The sequence below is a fragment of the Chrysochloris asiatica genome, unplaced genomic scaffold, assembly GCF_000296735.1.
Source record: "Chrysochloris asiatica unplaced genomic scaffold, ChrAsi1.0 scaffold00156, whole genome shotgun sequence".
Taxonomy (NCBI): Eukaryota; Metazoa; Chordata; class Mammalia; order Afrosoricida; family Chrysochloridae; genus Chrysochloris; species Chrysochloris asiatica.
The window spans coordinates 5614824-5634343 of NW_006408674.1; the positions used below are offsets into that span (position 1 = coordinate 5614824).

A 19520-nucleotide genomic window follows, 5' to 3' on the forward strand; every position below is an offset into this window, starting at 1 on the left:
CAACAATAAAGTGGAGAAAAGGAGTTAAGGGTGCTCTCAACAGTCAACAATTCAAAATCAGTAATAACCCAGTGTTCCTTTCTTCTGTGAATCAAGGACTTTGCAAACAATGCGGCCATTTGGGGAACACACCACTGACGGTGCCCCACCACTGGCATCAAAGGAACACCCAAGCTGTGAGCTAACGCCAACACATGGACGGCCACTCTGAAGTCTATTAAAGGAAATCAAAATGACCTTAAGCATCTGAAAAAATGTTCTGTATCAAGAAATGGCGAATTAAAAAAAAACCTGACCAACAATTTCTTTGAACACACGACACAAAAAGCTGGAGACTCAAACACACTGAGGGGAGGAGAAATTGCTACCTCCTTTCTAAAGGGATACTTATTGGGAGTAGGTACTTGGCGAGGAAAAACCATTACCTTTGATGTCTATTTAAAAAATATCATCAAGACAAAGATGGTTATCACTGCTTTGTTTACAATATCAATATATGTAGATGGAAGGAGAACAATTATATCCAATCTTAAGAGAATGACTACATAAATGATGCATGCACAAAATAATAATTGTTGTTGTTGTTATGTGCCGTTGAGTTGGTTCTGACCAACAGCGACCCTCTATAAGAGTTTCTGAGGAGCGGCTGGTGAGCTTGAACCACAGACCTGCGGTTCAAACTGACTCTGTAGTCCAGCGCATTAACCCAACAGCACCACATCAGAACTCCAAGTAACAGTAACAGGTACTTATTACGCAGTAAGAATGGTTCTAAAGACTTCACACAGATCACTCCACAGAGTCATCACAAGAACTCTTTATAAGGTAAATACTATTTTCTCCAATTTGCAGATGAGAAAACCAAAATAAAGAGCTAGTGAGTGGTCAAGCCAAAATTCAAACATACAGTTGGACACTCAAGTCATGGTCTTACCCACTTGACTATACTGGCTCCTTTAAAAATATGCTGTTTATAAAAAAAGTCTTTAAGGCCAAGAGAAGAGGTTCACCATAAGACATTAAGCAGAACGGCAGGCTACCACATTATATAAACAGTATAATCTTCACTGAGGGGTGTATACACCTACTCAAAAAGAATGGAAAAAATGAAAACTCTAACATGAACAGAGTTGGTTCCTAGTTTCTTCCTTGCTGCTTCATACTGTGAGTACTTCCTGAAGAGTTTGTTTTTCAATGAGAATAACTTTGAAGAATCCCAGCAGGTAGTGAGAGAAGGCCTGTGCTGGGGCCAGGGGTACAGTGTGGCCCACACAATGGTGTCTACAAGAACCGTCACATTATGGTGAAGGAGACACGCAAATCTACAATGCAAACTACAAATCTTCACATGTCTAGGATCTGAAATGTTATCCTCTTCAATCAATAAGGAACAAACATGTATAAAGTGACACTCAGTCAAAGCCATCCTTTGCTCCTTATACTTCATAGGGCTAAGAAATCGATTTACATAATACCTAGACATAAGACTGTGAGCCTTACCCAAACACAAAAAATCCCTCAGGAACTCATCTGCATAAGCTAAAGTGGGATCACATCCATGGAAGGTGGTAGAGATGTTCCTAGGGGAAGGCTGTGATTAACAATCGCAAGGGACATGTGCCACATTACCTGATCAACCTTCATAATCTTCTTAGCCTTCATATTTATATAATAATCTCCCCACAAGGTTTTCAGAAGAACTTCCTTTTTGATGCCAATTTTTTGACTGTAGATTTTGGCAAAATGTTCAATTCTGAAAGAAAACCAAGTGATCCCGTCATTAATAAGAACAGTATAATGCTACAATGAATTTTACTTAAAACTCGACTGTTTTTCTGTGCCAGGTGCTTTACATGGGTTAAACATGATCATTTCAGCTATTCTATAAGGGAGATAAGAGCCATTGAGCCATTTCCCCCATTTTAAAGGAAAGGAAGATGGCGCATGGAGCTAATACACAGCTAATAAATGAGGTAGAGATTCAAAGCTAAACAGTTCATGTCCAACATGCTTTCCATTCACAAAATTAGGATACATGCTAGCATTTTGCATTTATAAACAAAGTAATAGGAACAAAAGCCAAGAAAATACCTATCACAACTGTTTTGTTGTTGTTAAGTGCCATCGAGTTGGTTCCGACCCATAGCGACCCTGTACAGGGTTTCCGAGGGTGTAAATCTTTACGGGAGTAGAAAGCCTCATCTTTCTCCCGCAGAGTGGCTGGTAGTTTCGAACCACAGACCTTAAGGTTCGCAGCCCGATTCGTAACCACTACGCTACCAGAGCTCCTACAAAACCTGGTTTTAGCCATTCACTGCTACACATGTCTGTTGCTTACAAAGGAAACAAACTCCACAGCCAGCACCTGCTGAAAACAGCTTTTTTTTTTTTTGTAAGCATCCTGGATTAAATGGGAAACCTACAGACAGAGAAACCAGTTAGTACCCAGAGGTGTACTACTGCAAACCCCAGCCACAGTAAGCAATCACTTGACTGAAGAAATAAATAGCTTCTCTAGATATCAACTAGAACTGAGTTCAAGTCCGCTTAGCAATAATCTCCTAAATCCCTGAAAACCTGAGGGGAGCACTAGGCAGCTGGAGTTGTTGTTGTTGTTAGGTACCACTGAGTCGGTACTGATTCATAGAGACCTTATGTACAGCAGAAGGAAACACTGCCCGATTCTAGGCCAACCTCACTATTGTTGCCACACTTGAGCCCATTGATGCTGCCATTTTGCCAATCCATCTCACCAGGGATCTTCCTCTTTTTCTCTGACGCTACACACTACCAAACATGATCTCCTCCTCCAGCGACTGGTCCCTCCTGACAATATGTCTGAAGTATGAGACGAAGTTTGGCCATCCTGGCCTCCAAGGAGCACTCTGGCTACACTTCTTCCAACATAGATCTATTGGTTCTTTGGGCAGCCATGGCACTTTCAATATTCTCCTCCAACACCATAACTCAAATGCATCAATACTTCCATGGTCTTCTTTATTCACTGTCCAGCCTTCGCATGCACAAGAGGTTACTGAAAATACCATGGCTTGGGTCAGGCGTACCTTAGTCCTCAAGCTGATATCTTTGCTCTTCAACACTAGAAAAAGTTCTCGTGCAGCAAATTTGCGTAATGCAATATGTCGTTTGGTTTCTTGACTGCTGCTTCCATGAGTGTTGATAATTGATCCAAGAAGAATGAAGTCCTTGACAACTTCAATCTTTTCTCCGTTGTTAAGAATGTTGTTTATTGGTCCAGTGGTGAGGATTTTTGTTTTCTTTACATTGAGATGCAATCCATACCGAAGGCTGTGCTCTTCGATCTTCATCAGTAAATACCGAAATGGCAGATCCAATCCTGGGCCTACAGCCAAGTCTTCGGGTTTACATGTGGAGGGAGAAAAGAGAAGGCAACCACCGTGGCCTGAGCGACCAAACACATGGAGGAGAGACCAGGGTGCTGCTTCCTGCAGAGATCTCCAGGTCTATGGACATTCCCAACCTAACTTTTCAGGAAGTCCTGAAAGCCAAACTTTGATCTTCATATTGCCAACCTGAGTAGACGGTCAAAACTAGAGATGAATGACAACTTAGCATATCAAACTTTCGATATTTTCACGTTTTTAAACTTGAATTTTTTAAATTTTTGCCAAGTCTTGACATGGCACTATAGGATTAGCACTGGACTGCTAACTGAAAGGTCAGTGGTTCAAATCCATCAGCCGCTCCTCAGAAACCTTATACAGTGTTGTTATGAGCTAACAATACAGGACTAATTTCTGTTCATATTTTACTAGCACTTAATATCCTGGTGTGGCACTATGGACAAATGCATCAAGCTGCAAAGTCAGTTTGAACTGCAAAGTCGGTGGTTCAAGTTCACTAGCTGCTCCTACACAGGATTGTTATGGGTCGGAATTGACACGACAGGAAAACAACAACAACACATAGAAACTGAAGTGTAACTTTAATTATTCATATAGTTTACGTGTCTGTTTACGACCTGAGAACACTCCTACAGCGGTAGGTTAACATTTCCTACAAACAATGCGTCTCTCTCTTGATTTCTATAGTTCTATTTTCATCTCATGCACTTTGTTGCTATGATGATTGACACACACAATTAATCTCTTCCCTAATGAAATCTGTCCACTGTCATTATAAAATGACCTTCATGTCTTAGTACACTCATCATAAATTCTGCTTTACCTTTAATGTTGCTGAATCTATGTCCTTTTCATTCCCAAGTGACTTACATACTGCAGCCTAAGTTCTGGTGCTCAGGATCTGTCTGATATGCCTCATGTTCATGCATAGTTGGAATTTATTCTTTTATGGAATTTCCTTCTTTTAAAATATGCTAACAACTGGATGGCACTTAACAACAACAACCTCCTTAAATGAGAATTGCATGCATTTATCACCACACTGTTTTCACTGATTAGGTTTCTAAAACATTCTGTGTTCAGATTTTCAGGATTTAAAAATATGTAGATCTCTTACAAGGATGTGTCTAATAAATACTCTATTTTGAATTCTAAAGACTTAAAAAATAAAAGATTTTCATAACCACGCTAAAACTTGTATCAAAATCACAATTATAAGAAATTTAGCGCAGATGCTTAACTAACCTTAAACCCTTTTCTAGTCCACCATGTATGTATGTATGCATGTATACACATGGTTGTTGTTAAGTGTCATCGTGTCAGTTCCAACTCACAGTCAGTCACCCTATGTAGAGTTTTGGAGGAGCATCTGGTGGGTATGAACTGCCGACCATGTGGTCAGCAATCCAGTGCTACAGCACCACACACACATACACACACACACACACACACACACAAATCTTGTTTTTCATCCTGCTCATTCTTTTTAATCCTGTAATTATCACAAAATTTGCCTATGAGCATCAACACATCCCCATCATTGCTCAGTGCTCTTACTCATTCATCTGTCAATGGTGGGTTATAATTTTCACTGACAGTTTTGAGCTCAACTTCTCCATTACTGAATTGTTTTAATTTCCTCTAAATGTGAAGAGTAACTTCAAGCAAGAACCTCAGAAAAGACCTGCGGAGCACATTTTTCAGGACTTTCCTGACCTATCCTCCTCAATGACAACTCAGTCAAGTATGAAATTACTACACCATGTACCCTTTTGCCCTCCTAGAAATCAAAGAATTAATGCTAAAGGATTCTAAGACACTGTCATGCAAAGACAAATAACGACTATGGATGGTTTCTCCTTGGTTCTTCCTTTCTGTCCCTATGCTGGAAGGTTGAAGCCTCAGGTCTATTTACCTAAACAAGAAGTTAGACTTATGAACATTCTCCCAAGCCAGTGTGCTCCTGCTTTGCAGAGCAGATTCCCTTGGATTAACATCTACCATTGGAACGGAGTTGGACAATGTACCTGGGTTGTCACTTAGTCACACTTCTTAAATCTGTCACTCTATGAGTATACAGAATCATCTTTCAGATTCTCAAATGTGCTCATTGTCTACCTTTGGTGACACATGTATCTGCAAACTTCCCCGTTCACTGAGAGTTTAGAGAAAAACTGAAAGGCAAGTGCCTCCAGTGCTCATTTCCAACACATTTCCCCAGACCCCCACAACTCAGCTGGGTGAGAAAAGGTACTTGCAGATCGCTCCATACGGCCTTGCCTAAAACTCGGGAATACTCACCACGATGGATCATATCTAAGTGTCAGAAGGTATGAGGGATTCAGAAATTACATGTATTCTGTCCATTCAAGCATCTCTCTATTTCTTTTTCCATAGTAAACTTCCCCTAACTTGTGTGATTTAAACTAACATTAGAGCAGAATATGAAAATATTCATGAAAATCATCAGAAGGAAAAGAGAAGCTCCTATCTGGTGGCTCACTAGCAGAATTAGGACCCTAACAGGTCTGCCCCTGCTATAGGACTACATGAATCATCATTACAATGAGCTGCAGAATGAGAGAAAATAGGTATTACTGTGCCTAGTCTGCATGTATATGTTTATCTCAAAACTGAACAATAACAAAGACATGATGAACAAAAGACCTGGAGAAACATTTCATCTAAGAGTATACACGGATGGCAAATAACTCTATGAAAAAAAGAAAAAAAAAAACTCAACAAAATTAGCCATTAAGAAATGTAAATTAAAAGCACAATGAGGTTATCAATACACGCCTCTCACAAAGTCAAAAATATGAAATAAGGCACCACCAAACGTCAGCAAGGATGCAGAAAAGCAGGATTACGGATACACTGATGGTGCTAATGTAAAACAGTACAAGCAAATCCAGAAAACAGCGTGTGGTATCTTTATGAAGCTTGTAAACATGCAACTACCACATAACTCAGCAATTTCACACCTGAACATTTATCCCAGAACAAAGAAAACTCATGTTCCCCAAATCCCTGTACATGTTATGCTTACCTATAATAGCCAAAACCTGGAACCAATCCAAATATCCTTCAGCAAGTCATTAAACAAAGTGAGATGCACCCATGCCATGGGAAACTACTCAACAATAAAAAGGAACAAACCACTGATACATAGAACAACATGGATGAATCTACAGAGAACTGTGCTGAGCAAAAAGGGAGCCAATCCCCAAAGTTTATACAATGTATGATTCTATTTACAGAGCACTCCTGAACTGACAAAATGATGGGGAGATTAGATTAGTGTCTGCCAGGTCTTTGGGGGAGAGGTGTGGCTATGTAGGCAGTATAGGAGAAACCCCTGTGGTGATGGTCATGCCTGATAGCAACACTGCATCAAGGAAAACAGCCTGGCTGTGACGCTGGACTACAGAGAGTTCTGCAAGATGACCAGGTGGCCACGGTGGAGAGCTGGAAGAAGGGAACATGGGACCTCTACAGTTTTATTTCTTATAACTGTATGTGAAAGAATCTAACATTGTTTCAAAATGAAAAGTTGAAATTAAGGAGATTTAATGAGGTGCAAACAGACTTACCCGAAGCCCCACCCATCTATCGCACTTGTAAACACCACATTTCCCTGATCTGGAGAGAAGTAAAGGTGCGAATCATCTGTGTTCTCCAAGCCACTGCTCCAGTCATACACTTGCTCTCCTTGTTCAGAACTGGGATTCACTTGGCAATCAGTGTCCCTTTCTGCTCTTTCTTCTAGGACTTTAGAAGTAAAAAGAGTTCCTGTGAGTGCATTAATCTAGGAGAGATGGTGAAATGGCAGAAGGTCATTCAGCTGCTTAGTACGCTCATGGTAGGAGACACACTGTGTAGCCCATGCTAGGGCTGGGATCATCAGTGAGAGTTTGGGCTTATACTAAGCACACATGGTGGAGCTGACATTTATAACCAATGATCAACATATAGCTACATGCTATCAAACTCATTGTTTCTAAACACAGGAAAACAGAATATGGGCTTGTGAAAGGTCACTTTATGGATATTATTAGGTTAAGGCAAACACTAGTGTATCAAATCTTTACCTCGTTGTTCAGTACCAGGTCCTGGTGTCGTTAGGAACTCATGATTTTCTAACCCTCATAACCCTGGAACAACAGTCAACTCCCTCTATCATGTCTCATATCAGCTGATTAAAATGGTCACCTCTTTCTTCAGGCTTCCTTCTTTCCTTCTAATGCCTCATCTCTAAACTCAACTCATAGTGATCTTTCGGACAGGGTAGAACTGCCTCAGAGGGTTTCCGTAACTGGTTTCCACACCTGGAATCTTTATAGGAGCAGACGGCCACATCTTTCCCCAACAGAATAGCTGGTGGGTTCCAACCACCAACCCATTCAAGGAACAGCCAAGCACTTAATCACGACACCACCAGGCTTTCTCCTTCCAATCTCTGGTGCTGTTGTGAAAGGCTATTGAATCAGTTCTAACTCACAGAGACCTGATACAGGACTTCCCAGGAGTGGCTGATAGGTTTGAACCACTGATCTTGTGGTTAGCAGTCCAGTGCTTATCCTACAGCGCCACAGCAGGACTCCAATCTATAAGCCTGTTGGAATCTGCAAATACCACTAGTCCTCCCGCCTCACAGGGAAGTATGTCATCGGTGCCTGTCCCTGTCTGGCTCTCTAGGACACTAGAGTCTCTAGCACTCACTCTTCATCACTGCCCACTGGCAGGAACAGGCACAAATGACAAACTCCCTGGATGTCATTTGTATCTAGCATTTCTTCCCATTAGCAAAGAAACATCCTCCTGTTGGTCTCATCAATGGCTTTTCACTGTCTTGAAGAAGTTCAAACTCCTACACATACAAGGCTCACCATAATCAGTAACCCTTCCGACTGCCACTTCTTGCCCCTGCTTCTTGTTGTTGTTGTTATGTACCATGGAGTCAGTTCTGACTCATAGTGACCCTGCACAGGGTTTCCGAGGCTGTAAATCTTTACGGGAGCAAAAAGCCTCATCTTACTTCAGCGGAACAGCTGGTAGTTTCGAACTGCTGACCTTGCGGCTCGTAGCCCGATTCATAACCACTACGCTACCAGAGCTCCTTCTTGACCCTGCTTAGCATGATCTGATTCCCACTATAACAATCACCTGTAGCCCCTGATGGCAACAATGCACCACCATGCTCTGGCCTTTATGACTTTGCTCATCCTGTTCCTTCTTTCTCATCTGCCCACTTCCACTAATTCTCTACCTGGCAAGTGACTAACCTTTCCTGCATCTCCAGGCTTCTGCTGTGGGACTTTTCCTAACTCTTCCCCTCTTCACCCCAGTCTAGGTTAGGTGGTCTTTATCTATGCTCTTAAATTAAGTCCAGTGCTTACCTCACCATTATCTAAGTATCTCTTAACTGTTGGCCTACCCTACCACATTATGAGCACTTTGAAAATAGGGACTCTAGCATGTCCACCTTTATATCCACAATCACGTAATGGAGTTATGCATTGGGCTGCTAACCATAAGATCAGTAGTTCAAATCCACTAGTCGATCACTGAGGGAAAGAGAAGGCTTTCTGCTCCCGTAAAAATTTACAGCCTCAGAAACCCAACATAGGGTCAGAATTGGCTTGATGGCTGTGGGGTAGTGGGTACTACACAAAAGGCATTAAAAAATACATTTAATCAACACATATTTATGTGTTTGCTGAATAAATACATGAAAGAAGGATTGGGGAAAACTTTATCTTAAGACAGAAAACAAAATACCAGAGAGCCTCCATATACTGCTTTCACTTTGAAACCAAACTGCTAGGCACTTAACAAGAGCGTTAAAACCGATCTTCCAAGCTGTAGACGGAACAGTGTTTCCAGGAAATGGACAGGCTCCTGAGACCATGTGTGTCCTGCAGCCTCTGTTGGAGCACGAGGACTCCAACACACAGAACTCTCGTGAGACAAAAGCTCTACAGGTGAGCTTTCCGTAGCAGTGCCTCACAGCCAACTCAGCAGCCTCCTCCCAACTCTTCTAGAGTCCCAATCTATGCAACACTGAGGTAGATGATAAAATACCTGTTCTAAAATATTCTTCAGGTGAGAATAGGCCTCCTGCGGGGTGAATTTCAGTTCCACTATCAAGCGGTCTAGCTTATTAATCACTAACACAGGACGGATGTTTTCAAGCCAGGCTTGTCGTAGAACTGCCTGCGTCTGATTAAAACAGAAATAAAAGTATAAATCTCATAATATGACGTAATTAAACCACATTAGAAAATCTTCATTAATAATCATCGCCTTCCCATATTCCTTTATTACATCTCAGACAATGATAGTCAGATGAAGGTGTTCACCAAACACATATCACACACAGCAAAGAACTTCAGACCAGATAGGTTCTTGCCTTTAGGAACGGACAGTTTTAGGATGACTTCAATTACGGATGCAGGAAATAAGAATGATTACATCTTATTCTTACCCACCCAAAGCACACGTGCCACAGCAAAGACACAAAGTAAGCAAATGATGCTGGAAAAATGACACTGATCTTCTTTGGTGCAGGGTTGCTACAAACCTTCAATTTGTTAAAAAACAAAACAAAGACAAAAAATGCAGTCTCTGTGAAGCGCAAGAAAGCAAAATACAATAAAGCAAGCTAAGCTTGTACACAGAGTAAGGCCGTGCTTGTCACATTACCTGTGCCTTTGGGGGGACAGAGAACGGTGGTTTTAGGATAATCACTGCACACCATCTTAGACTATCCAAATTTCCTTCATTTGAGTATACATTTTTTTTTAAACATTAAGCCAGACATGGCCAAATTAAAAGGTAGAATATAAAAAAGTCTCTTTATTAAAAAAACACATATAAGATTTCAAAGAAAAAATTATTACAAGAAATAAACTTAAAGCGAGTCACTTTGAGCTCTGCCTCCTCCGGGTGATCTTTTCCAATTCTGATTGAAACGTTAACAAGCAGTGGGTAGTGAATAGAGACCAGTGAGTAATGGATAGACAAGCAAAAGAGGGGCAGGGAATGTGTGTGAGTGACAGAGTGTGTGTTTGTATAAGTATGTAGGGGCAAGAAGTATAGAGCGGGAAGTCAATAGAAAAGCATTTCTCCAATCTGGTAGAGATCTAGTTTACTATCTTGCTACCAGCAGCCTTTTGCAATGTCTAGCAGCCTTTTCTATAGGAGTGAAACTTTCAGATCCCTCCAGCATTCACATTTCTCCCATACTTGCTGAAGTCTCTCTAAGAACTTCAGACTTCAAAGTATCTACAGTTAAACTCTTTATTGCTAAGATCCCTTCAAAACTTGGGTGAATCATCTCTTGTTAGCCTGGACTATGCACAAATGTGAAATATAAACCCCTGGTCTGACTGTCAGAGAAATGGTTATTGTGAGAACCAGTTCAAGATTTCCCCATTACAATCCATTACCTGTGGACAGACTCCTTCCACGGCATCTACCACAATGATGCAGCCATCACAAATGCGAACAGCTGTGGATACTTCGGAGGAGAAATCCACGTGTCCCGGAGAGTCTATCAGGTTAATCAGGTACTCCTCGCTACCTGCAAAAAATTTATATAAAACACATATTCCACTGTGCAGTTATGCAGTGCTTTTCCTCAAGCATTCTGGAATAAGACAGTAAAGGAGCCAAAAATAACCTCAAAGCAATCATTCAAATTTAGGAATTCCCATTTACAGTACTGGAGTTCTGGGGTGACATTGTAGAATAAGTACTGGACTGCAAGGTCAGTTTGAACTGCAGGGTTGGTAGCTTAAAACCACCAGCCACTCCTTGGAAACCCTACACAGGATCACTGTGAGTCCAAACTGACTCCACAACAATTAACAGTACTAGTGATTTTAAATAGCATCTTTGTAAAATGCTAAAGAAATGTATTATTCTAATCTGTTAAGCAATGTTCAGATTAAGACAGACGAGGAAGAAAGAGAGGTGGTCTACATCTGAATGTTTACCTATTGAAAGCCTTATGAATAGCAGTGGAACACTGTCAGCACCAGAATACTGAATACCGAAACATGATGAATAGCACAAGAATACTGTCAGATATAGTCCTGGAAGAAGAGCCCCGCAGGTTGGAAGGCACTCAAAATATGACTGGGGAAGAGCTGTCTCCTCAAAGTAGAGCTGACCATGGTGATGGGAACGGTGTCAATCTTTCGGGACCTTCCTTTGCAAATGGGGCACCACTCAAAATGAGGAGAAACAGCTAGAAACATCCATTAGTAATCAGAACATGCAATGTACAGAGTATGAATCTAGGAAAATTGGAAGTTGTCAAAAATCAAATGGAACGCAAAAAGACCAATATCCTAGTTATTACTGAGCTGAAATGGACTGGTATTAGCTATTCTGAATCTGACAATTACATGGTTTACTATGCAGGGAATGACAAATTGAAAAGGTATGGCGTTGCATTCATCATCAAAAAGAACAATTCAAGATCAATCTTGAAGTACAATGCTGTCTGTTACACATAAGCCTGGTGTGACGCTGTGGGTTAATGCGCTGGACAGCAAGGTTAGTTTGAAGTGCAAGGTCAGCAGTTCAAGCTCACCAGCCACTCCTGAGAAACCCAATACTGGGTCACTATGAGTTGGAATCGACTCAACAGCACATTAACAACAACAAGGAAGACCAGTTAATACTATTATTCAAATTTACACATCAACCACTAAAACCAGTCATTAGTGCAGCTGTTACTTCAAGAGGCCATTAAGTTCATCACTGCCTCCCAACCAGAACCTGGAAGAGATGCATTAGCTTCTTCAGCCCACTCCTCTAAACAGCTACCCATCCCACCCGACCTCCCTGAACTTCTAAATACAGTGGTAGACTGCTTCTCTGTTCTGCCTGAGGCCGGACAGTTACCCTCACCACCAAAAGGACCTCAGAACCCAGACTCTCGGTTTCTGCCTTATGCCTGTTCTAAACCATTCTGCTTTGTGTTACAGGAGGATTTGGCACTGGCTGTAAGTGGGGGTGTGGGTGTGTTCAGCCATCTTCCTGGTTCTTATCCCTCTCCCTCCTCCCTCCATATGGGGACTGCCTCAGAGTCATCACATTGCCTGAGAAAGTCTCTCCAACACTACGTGGGCTGAGGGGCTGGCTCTGAGTCCTAAGAAGAAGTGTACTGGCATCAGCAATGGAGATGGTATGCCAGACCCAGCTTTTCCCTCCTCTACACCCATAATCCCACAGTGTCACTCCAGGGGATTTGCCAACAGTTGTAAGACATCTCCACTCAGGTTCTTACAACGCCAGAGATCTGATTCTCTCTCTCTACTCCCTTCATCTGTTCCCATTTCTTTCCTTCTTTTCTAATATACATGAGTATGGAAAACGGAAGAGTACAAATCTCTGAAATCTATAAGATAATGAGAGAGAACAAAAAAACTGACCCTCTCTCTGTATCACAGTATTAGGCCATATCCTTTTAAAATACAAATTAAAAAAAAAAAAATTAAATGAAGCTGTTATTAAGTGCCATCGAGTCGGTTCCAACTCATAGCGACTCTACATAGGGTTTCCAAGGCACAGCTGCTGGGTTTGAACCGTCGGCCTTGCAGTTAGCAGTTCAGTGATTATCCTACAGCACCACACCAAGGACCCCACTTTAAATACTGAACTATAGGAATTCATGTGCATAAGAGCTTCAAAACTGATGTGATACAAAAATATCTGTAAGACTGATCTTGTAAGAGGTTAGAGCTATGTTCCTACAGCACACCCCTCTGTGCCAACCCCACAGACGAGGCAGTGGGGAAGAAGAACTTCTGCCCTCAAGCCAGTCAAAGGCCCTCACCTGCCCCCAAGCCTGGACAGCTTGCCTCTGACAACAGGTCATGTGGAGAGGCCAGAGAGAAAGATGCGGACTACAGAGCAAAACAATGGAGGCCCACCCAATAGCACTAAGGGGCTTACCTGTTCTGTAGTGGAGTGAGATGGCACTGGATTTCATGGTGATCCCGCGGACCTGCTCATCTTCTCTGCTGTCCATGTACCTTAACTGGGAAAACACAACATATGCCTCCTTACTTCCTAATGAATTAAAATGTGGGGTGCTCTATTAAACACCAAATTTTACAGAGCCTTTTGTTCTTATTTTTCAAATGGGGGAAGATGGACAAGAGGAGTTGGTCATGGGGAGGAGAAGACACACAGATTTAAAGACAACACCACTAGGTACTCATGAATGTATGCAAACACTGCATCCCCTCCCCAGAGAGTTGCTCATTCAAATTCCACCCATGAATGATTCAGGGGAATTTACTTCTATCCATCAGGAACACAGGAACTTTTCATTGTGATTTGGGTGAAAGTTTACATAGCAAATTGGTTTTCCAGTCACCAATTCATACACCTTTTGATCGATGATGCGGACTGCAATCTCCATGCTTCGGGGACTACCATTTCCAGGCATCTGTCTTTCTCTCCCTTCCTGGCATCTAAGCTTTATTGCTGGTAAACGCTGCCCTTTCAGTCTCCTATAGTTGACTCTACCTCCTTGAAGCCGAGCCATAGGGGTGAATTCAGTTCAGACCTGAAAAGTGTCTAAGGGCCATAGTTTCAAGGAGCACATCACTTTCTATCAAACCAGTAAGCCTTGCCTTTTTTTTTATTTTTTGAGTTGTGTTGTGCATTTTTCTTGTGCTATATCCAAATCCTCCAAATGTGATCCCTTTCACAGTGGTCAGCTGTGGTAGCTGGACACCATCTAGTTCTGGTTTCACAGTCATGGAGGCTGTGGTTTGTGTAGTCCATTTGTCTTCTGGGCTAACTGTTTCCTTGCATCTTTGATTTTCTTCACTCTTCTTTGCTCCACATAAGGAGACACCAATAGTTTGGTCCAAAAAATGTTAAGACTCCAGTTGCGACTATCCAAAGTAGGACATAGAATACTGTCTTTGAGGACTATGTTAAACCAACTGACCTTAGTGTCCCCGGAGACTAGGGTGCTGAGCTGCCAGGTCTAGTGACTCATTCCTTCAAGGTCTTTGGTTATAGATAAGACATCTTCATAACTTTACCTCCTATATGCTCTATTGCATTCATGGATGTACTTACAGCACATATCAATGCCCATGCAGCAATATCCTGTCACACCTATATATTCCTGTGTAGCCCATTCACTTTCCCAGCCTTGTTCAGCCTGAGTGAATATCTATGGACATTATTATTATTACTAGTACTACAATATTCTGTATGGAATAATGTTTACATTTGTGGCCTTTAATTCTTGTGTTCCCCCAGTTATCTTCCTTTGCTTTCATCATTTTGTGTTCTTCTCCCTTCTTGTATATTGCTTTTTCCTTCACCCAAGTTAATATGTAGCTACACTCCAATTAGTGATTCACCCTCCTTTCCACTCCCATCCCTGATAAACTTCAAAGAATGTTTCTTTTCTGTAAGCAAAGCTTTAGCCTGTTTACAGTACTGGTGTCATACAGGAGGAGCCCTGGTGGTGGAGTGGGTAAAAGTGTTAGTATAAGGGAATCTGAATGATTTTTATACGTTGAGCCACTCTCCTGAATTAATCTATTAATTTTCTTGATGAGGTTTGGTATTGTCTATGGTTATATAAAATCTTACCAGTTTAGATGCCTTTTATTTGCTGTTCTTGCCTTACTGCTCTGGCTAGGACTTCCAATAAAATACTGAAGTATAGGAGCAGTGACAACAGGAATCCTTGTCTGGTTCCCATCTGCAAGGGGAATGTTTTCAGTGTCTTTCTAGTGAAAATAACGTTCGTCTTGTCTAGTCTTACTTTGCTGAGCATTTTTATCAAGAATGGGTGTTAGATTTTGTCAAATGGCTTTTCTGTATCAATTGAAATGAACATGTGGTTTTCATTTGTTCATTTACGCCGTATTTATTTATGTTGATGCTTTTCTACTGTTGAACCATCCCAGTATACCTGGTATGATCCCAATTTGTTCATGATGTATTATTTTGATATGTTGTAATATTCAATTGGCTAGGAATTTGTTAAGCATTTTTGCATCTATATTCATGAGGGATACTGGTCTATAATTCTATTTTTTAATGCTATCTTTGCCTACTTTTGGTACCAGGGTCTTGCCTGCTTTACAGAATGAGGCTGGAAGTATTCCATTCCATTCCACTGAAAACGTTCTAGAATAGTGGAGTAGGATTGGTGTCAGCTCTACTCTGTCTGGTAGAATTCATCAGGGAAAATTTCTGAGCAAGGACTTTTTTGTGGTTGATGTTAGGAATATATATTTTTTAATGATCTGCTCAATTTCTTCTTTTGTTATATTGTTGTTAAGTGCCACTGAGTTAGTTCTGACTCACAGTGACCCTACACTGGGTTTCCAAGGAGCAGTTAGTGGGTTTGAACCACCAACCTAACCTTGTGATTAGCAGTCCAATGCTAATCCTAAAGAGCCACACACACCAAGACTATGGCCTGTTCAAGTTTTTTACTTCAGATTTTGTTAGCTTGGGTAAGTAATATATTTCTAGAAATTTGCTCATTAACTTTACCAATGATTTGTTAATTTTATTAATCCTTTCAGAGAACCAACTTCTAGTCCTGTTTCATTTATTTCTGCTCAAATATTATTTGCTTTCTTTGGTAACTATAGATTTTTTTTCCTGTTCTTTTTCTAATTTTTAGAGATGTTGGGTTAAGATGTTGATTTTGGTTCTTTGTTTTTCAATATTTGTGTTTAGTGCTATAAACTGTCCTTTGAACAGTACTTTTGCTGTGTTGTTGTATTTTAAATTTCATTTGATTTAAGGGATTTTTTTATTTCATTTTTTCACCTAGTAGTTTTGAAGCATGGTGCTATTCAGTTTCCAGGTATTTGATTTTTTCCCTTTAATCTTCCTGTTGTTGATTTCTAATTTTATAGCACTGTAGTCTGAGAAGATGCTTTGCAGTACATTTCAATGTTTTTACATTTCTTGAGGCTTGCTTTGTGGCTTAACATGGCCGACTCTAGAGACTATGCCACGTACACTGGAAACGAATTTGTATTGTCATTTATCTTAGTCTCAGATGCTTATCTGCTGTTGCTCTGCGTCTAAAGAACTCCCTTTAGTAATCTGATCTAGTTTTTACAAATTCTTTCGTTTTTCTAAAAGTGGCCTAATTTCACTGTCATATTTGAAGGACAGTTTTGCTGGATATATGACTCTTGGTTGGCAATTTCTTTCTTGCAGAGTTTTGTATGACCTCCCATTGTCTTCTTGCCTGCATGGTTTCTGCTGAGAAATCAGAGCTTACTCTTATTAGTTCTCCTTTGTAGGTAACTTTTCATTTTTCCAGAGCTGCTCTCAAGATTCTTTATCTGGTTTGAAAAGTTTGATTGAGTCTTCATGTTTGTCTTTTGGGATCCATCCTGTTTGGAGTTCATTAAACTTCTTGAATAGCTATCTTCTTGTCTTTCATGATATTAGGAAAACTTTCTTCAGACAACTTGGACAACATTCTCTAAGGGATTTTTTGTCTTCCTATTCTACCATTTCTATTACAGATAAGTTACTCCTTGACTATTGTTGTGAAGTGCCGTCGAGTTGGTTCTGACTCGTAAACACCCTGTATAGGGTTTCCTATGGCTCGGGACTGACTCGATGGCACTTAATAGTGTTTCCAAGGAATGGCTGTTAGGTTTGTACCGTCAACCTTGCAGTTAGAAGTCTAATGCTTATCTTACAGTGCCACACCAGAACTCCTCACTCTTGAGAGTGCCCCACATAAATCTTTGTCTTCCTTCAAATTTCTTTTTGTTCTTTTTCCTGATTGTTCTTCTAGCAGCTGATTACTGAGAGATTTGTCTTCCAGCTAAGTAACTGTGTCTTCCACTTCTATTTTGTTGCCCTTACAGTGTATAATATACTTCTGAAGTCTCAGTGCTAATCTTCTGGTCCTCAATCGCTGATTTTGTATGGTTCCCATTTGTTCAATATTTTGTCAATTTGTTTCCGGTTTCTTTCCATATTTCTGCCTGATTTTTTCATCTGTAGTTTTCTCTATCTGTGGAAGTTGTCTAATTAGCATCTTTTAAAATTCCTTATAAGGTGAGTTCTGGTACCATTTCTGGTGTTATATTTGCTGACTATGCTTTGGTCACTTGTCTAAGGAACTGTCTTGTATCTCTGTGTAAGCTGAATTGTTTTCCACACAACAGTGTTAGGCAGCTTTAGGGCATGCATCACCAGTAAAGATAAGCTGCGGCACTCTGGTCTCCAGGCCTGTCATTGGCACCCATTCCACTTGGTGTTGTGAGTCTTTGTTCTACAAGGTCTGGGTTGTGTGTTTGCATAGTAGGCCATCTTGGACACATCCGTCCACCTGTTCTTTTTCTATTCACAAGTTGAAAGGTCTCCAGAAATATAAAAAGTCTTCACTCACACCGTTTAAGCAGATTTTAAACACGCTTTTTTAAAAAACAAAACAGTTGTGTAGAAAAATATAAAAGTATCACCATTTCATTCATGGCTTTTACAAAGTTAGATTTAACTTAACAGCCCACAAATCGGACCTGTACCTAATGAACCAGGCATCACTCTTGACAGAGATTCCACTTAAGTCACGAGTTCTAACTCTTTCAGTACTAAGCACCTCACTAATAGCCTTCCTCTCCAGAATTATCTTTTCCTTTCCCTCACAAATTTCTGAAAAGAAATGTTTTTAAGCTTAACCTATATTCATTTTCTTCATCCAAAATTCTCAAAAAAAATTCATCGATATGGAATTACCACATTTATTCATCCACTTAAAAACCTTCATTTCCAGAATGGCTTCCATTTCCACCATTCTGGCGAAACCAAACTCCTAAAAGCTACCAATGACCTTCTGTGCAAACATAAAAAGCACCTTTTCCATCCTCACTTTCCCTTCAGTAAAGCAGTTGACATAGCTAATCACCTTGATGGTGTCTGTAGGTGATTCCTACTTTCATCGTGACCCCATGCTTCAGATGCCTTCCATGGTAGTACACTTAGGTCACAGCCTTGAAGATTTTCTACAATCTGGTGCCATTTTTTCTACCAACACGCTTTCCCTTCCATGACTCTCTAAGCAAATGCTTCCCTCAAATCAAACACAGCACACCAATAAGCCTTTACCCGTTAACGCCATTTTCCCTGACAGTTTCTCTGCCATCGCCTTAAATACCCTAAATTACCTACTTGTGAAGAACTGCTTTCTCTGTGAAACCTCCCATAATCATGTCAGCCTATCATCTGACTTGTTATTAATGTAAGGCAATTAAAAAACAGCACAGAAAGAGACGCTTTCATCAACATCTATTCTATCTCCCTAAATGCATTTGAAGATTCTTAGATACAAGAACTAGACTTTACAAATTTTTTTGGATATCCAGAGAACAAAGAAAATGGTTCATCACACTATAGACATCTAGTAAATACTTACTGAAATATAAGTATCTATTAAAAACAATTACATACCTTGCCTGCCAGACGACTGGAGATGATTCCATTGCTAGATATAAGACAATCAGCTAAGGTAGTTTTTCCTGTAATTAAAATAAAAACAATACCTTGTTTTAAAGGCGAAGAGGATATATGATATCTACTGATTTCACATCTAGCCATAAGAATTGGTTTAACAAAGATTTCCTGTTTTCCAATACTGGATGAAACAAAGGAAGCATATTAAAAAGTTGAGCTAGAGTTGTGAACATGACATGGCCTGGAAAGACACAGTACTTCAGAGAGCTGTGAAGTCCATCAGCCTCACCTGAAAAGAAGGCTGTCAAGGAATTTCTTTATAAGTGGAGAGCTTTGGGTATCCATTAAGGCACAATTTACATATTACATATTAAGTTCAGTTTTAAGTGTACAGTCTAGAGGAAAAGCAGCACCCATATCTAAATACAGAACAGCAAGCATCTGCACAAGTACTATAATCTGTTCCAAAAGGAACTCATCAAACTTATCACAATTCTTTCATTTGCTAGCCCTAAGAGTGACCACATCTACAAACAATGGTAGCTCAGAATGACAAGAGGCTAGCACAGCAATAGGTTCTCTCTCTAGACGGTGTACTGGGAAAAACATCAAGAGACAACTGAACATACTCTGCTGCCCAATTTCCCA

General features: G+C 40.5%; 1 protein-coding gene across 4 annotated transcripts in view; it reads right to left on the reverse strand.

The window, feature by feature from the left end:
* EFTUD1 (elongation factor Tu GTP binding domain containing 1) overlaps positions 1-19520 on the reverse strand; it is a 162341-nt gene that overhangs the window by 138086 nt on the left and 4735 nt on the right. For 2 of the 4 annotated variants that reach the window (XM_006870921.1, XM_006870922.1), the window contains exons 2-5: positions 10838-10971; positions 9471-9608; positions 6980-7194; positions 1630-1753 (exon numbers count right to left, since the gene is read on the reverse strand). In XM_006870921.1, coding sequence (XP_006870983.1) covers positions 1630-1753; positions 6980-7194; positions 9471-9608; positions 10838-10971 — 611 coding nt within the window. Of the gene's footprint in view, positions 1-1629; positions 1754-6979; positions 7195-9470; positions 9609-10837; positions 10972-13351; positions 13441-18869; positions 18938-19520 lie in introns of all 4 variants that reach the window. The other 2 variants (XM_006870919.1, XM_006870920.1) reach the window with 2 other exon arrangements.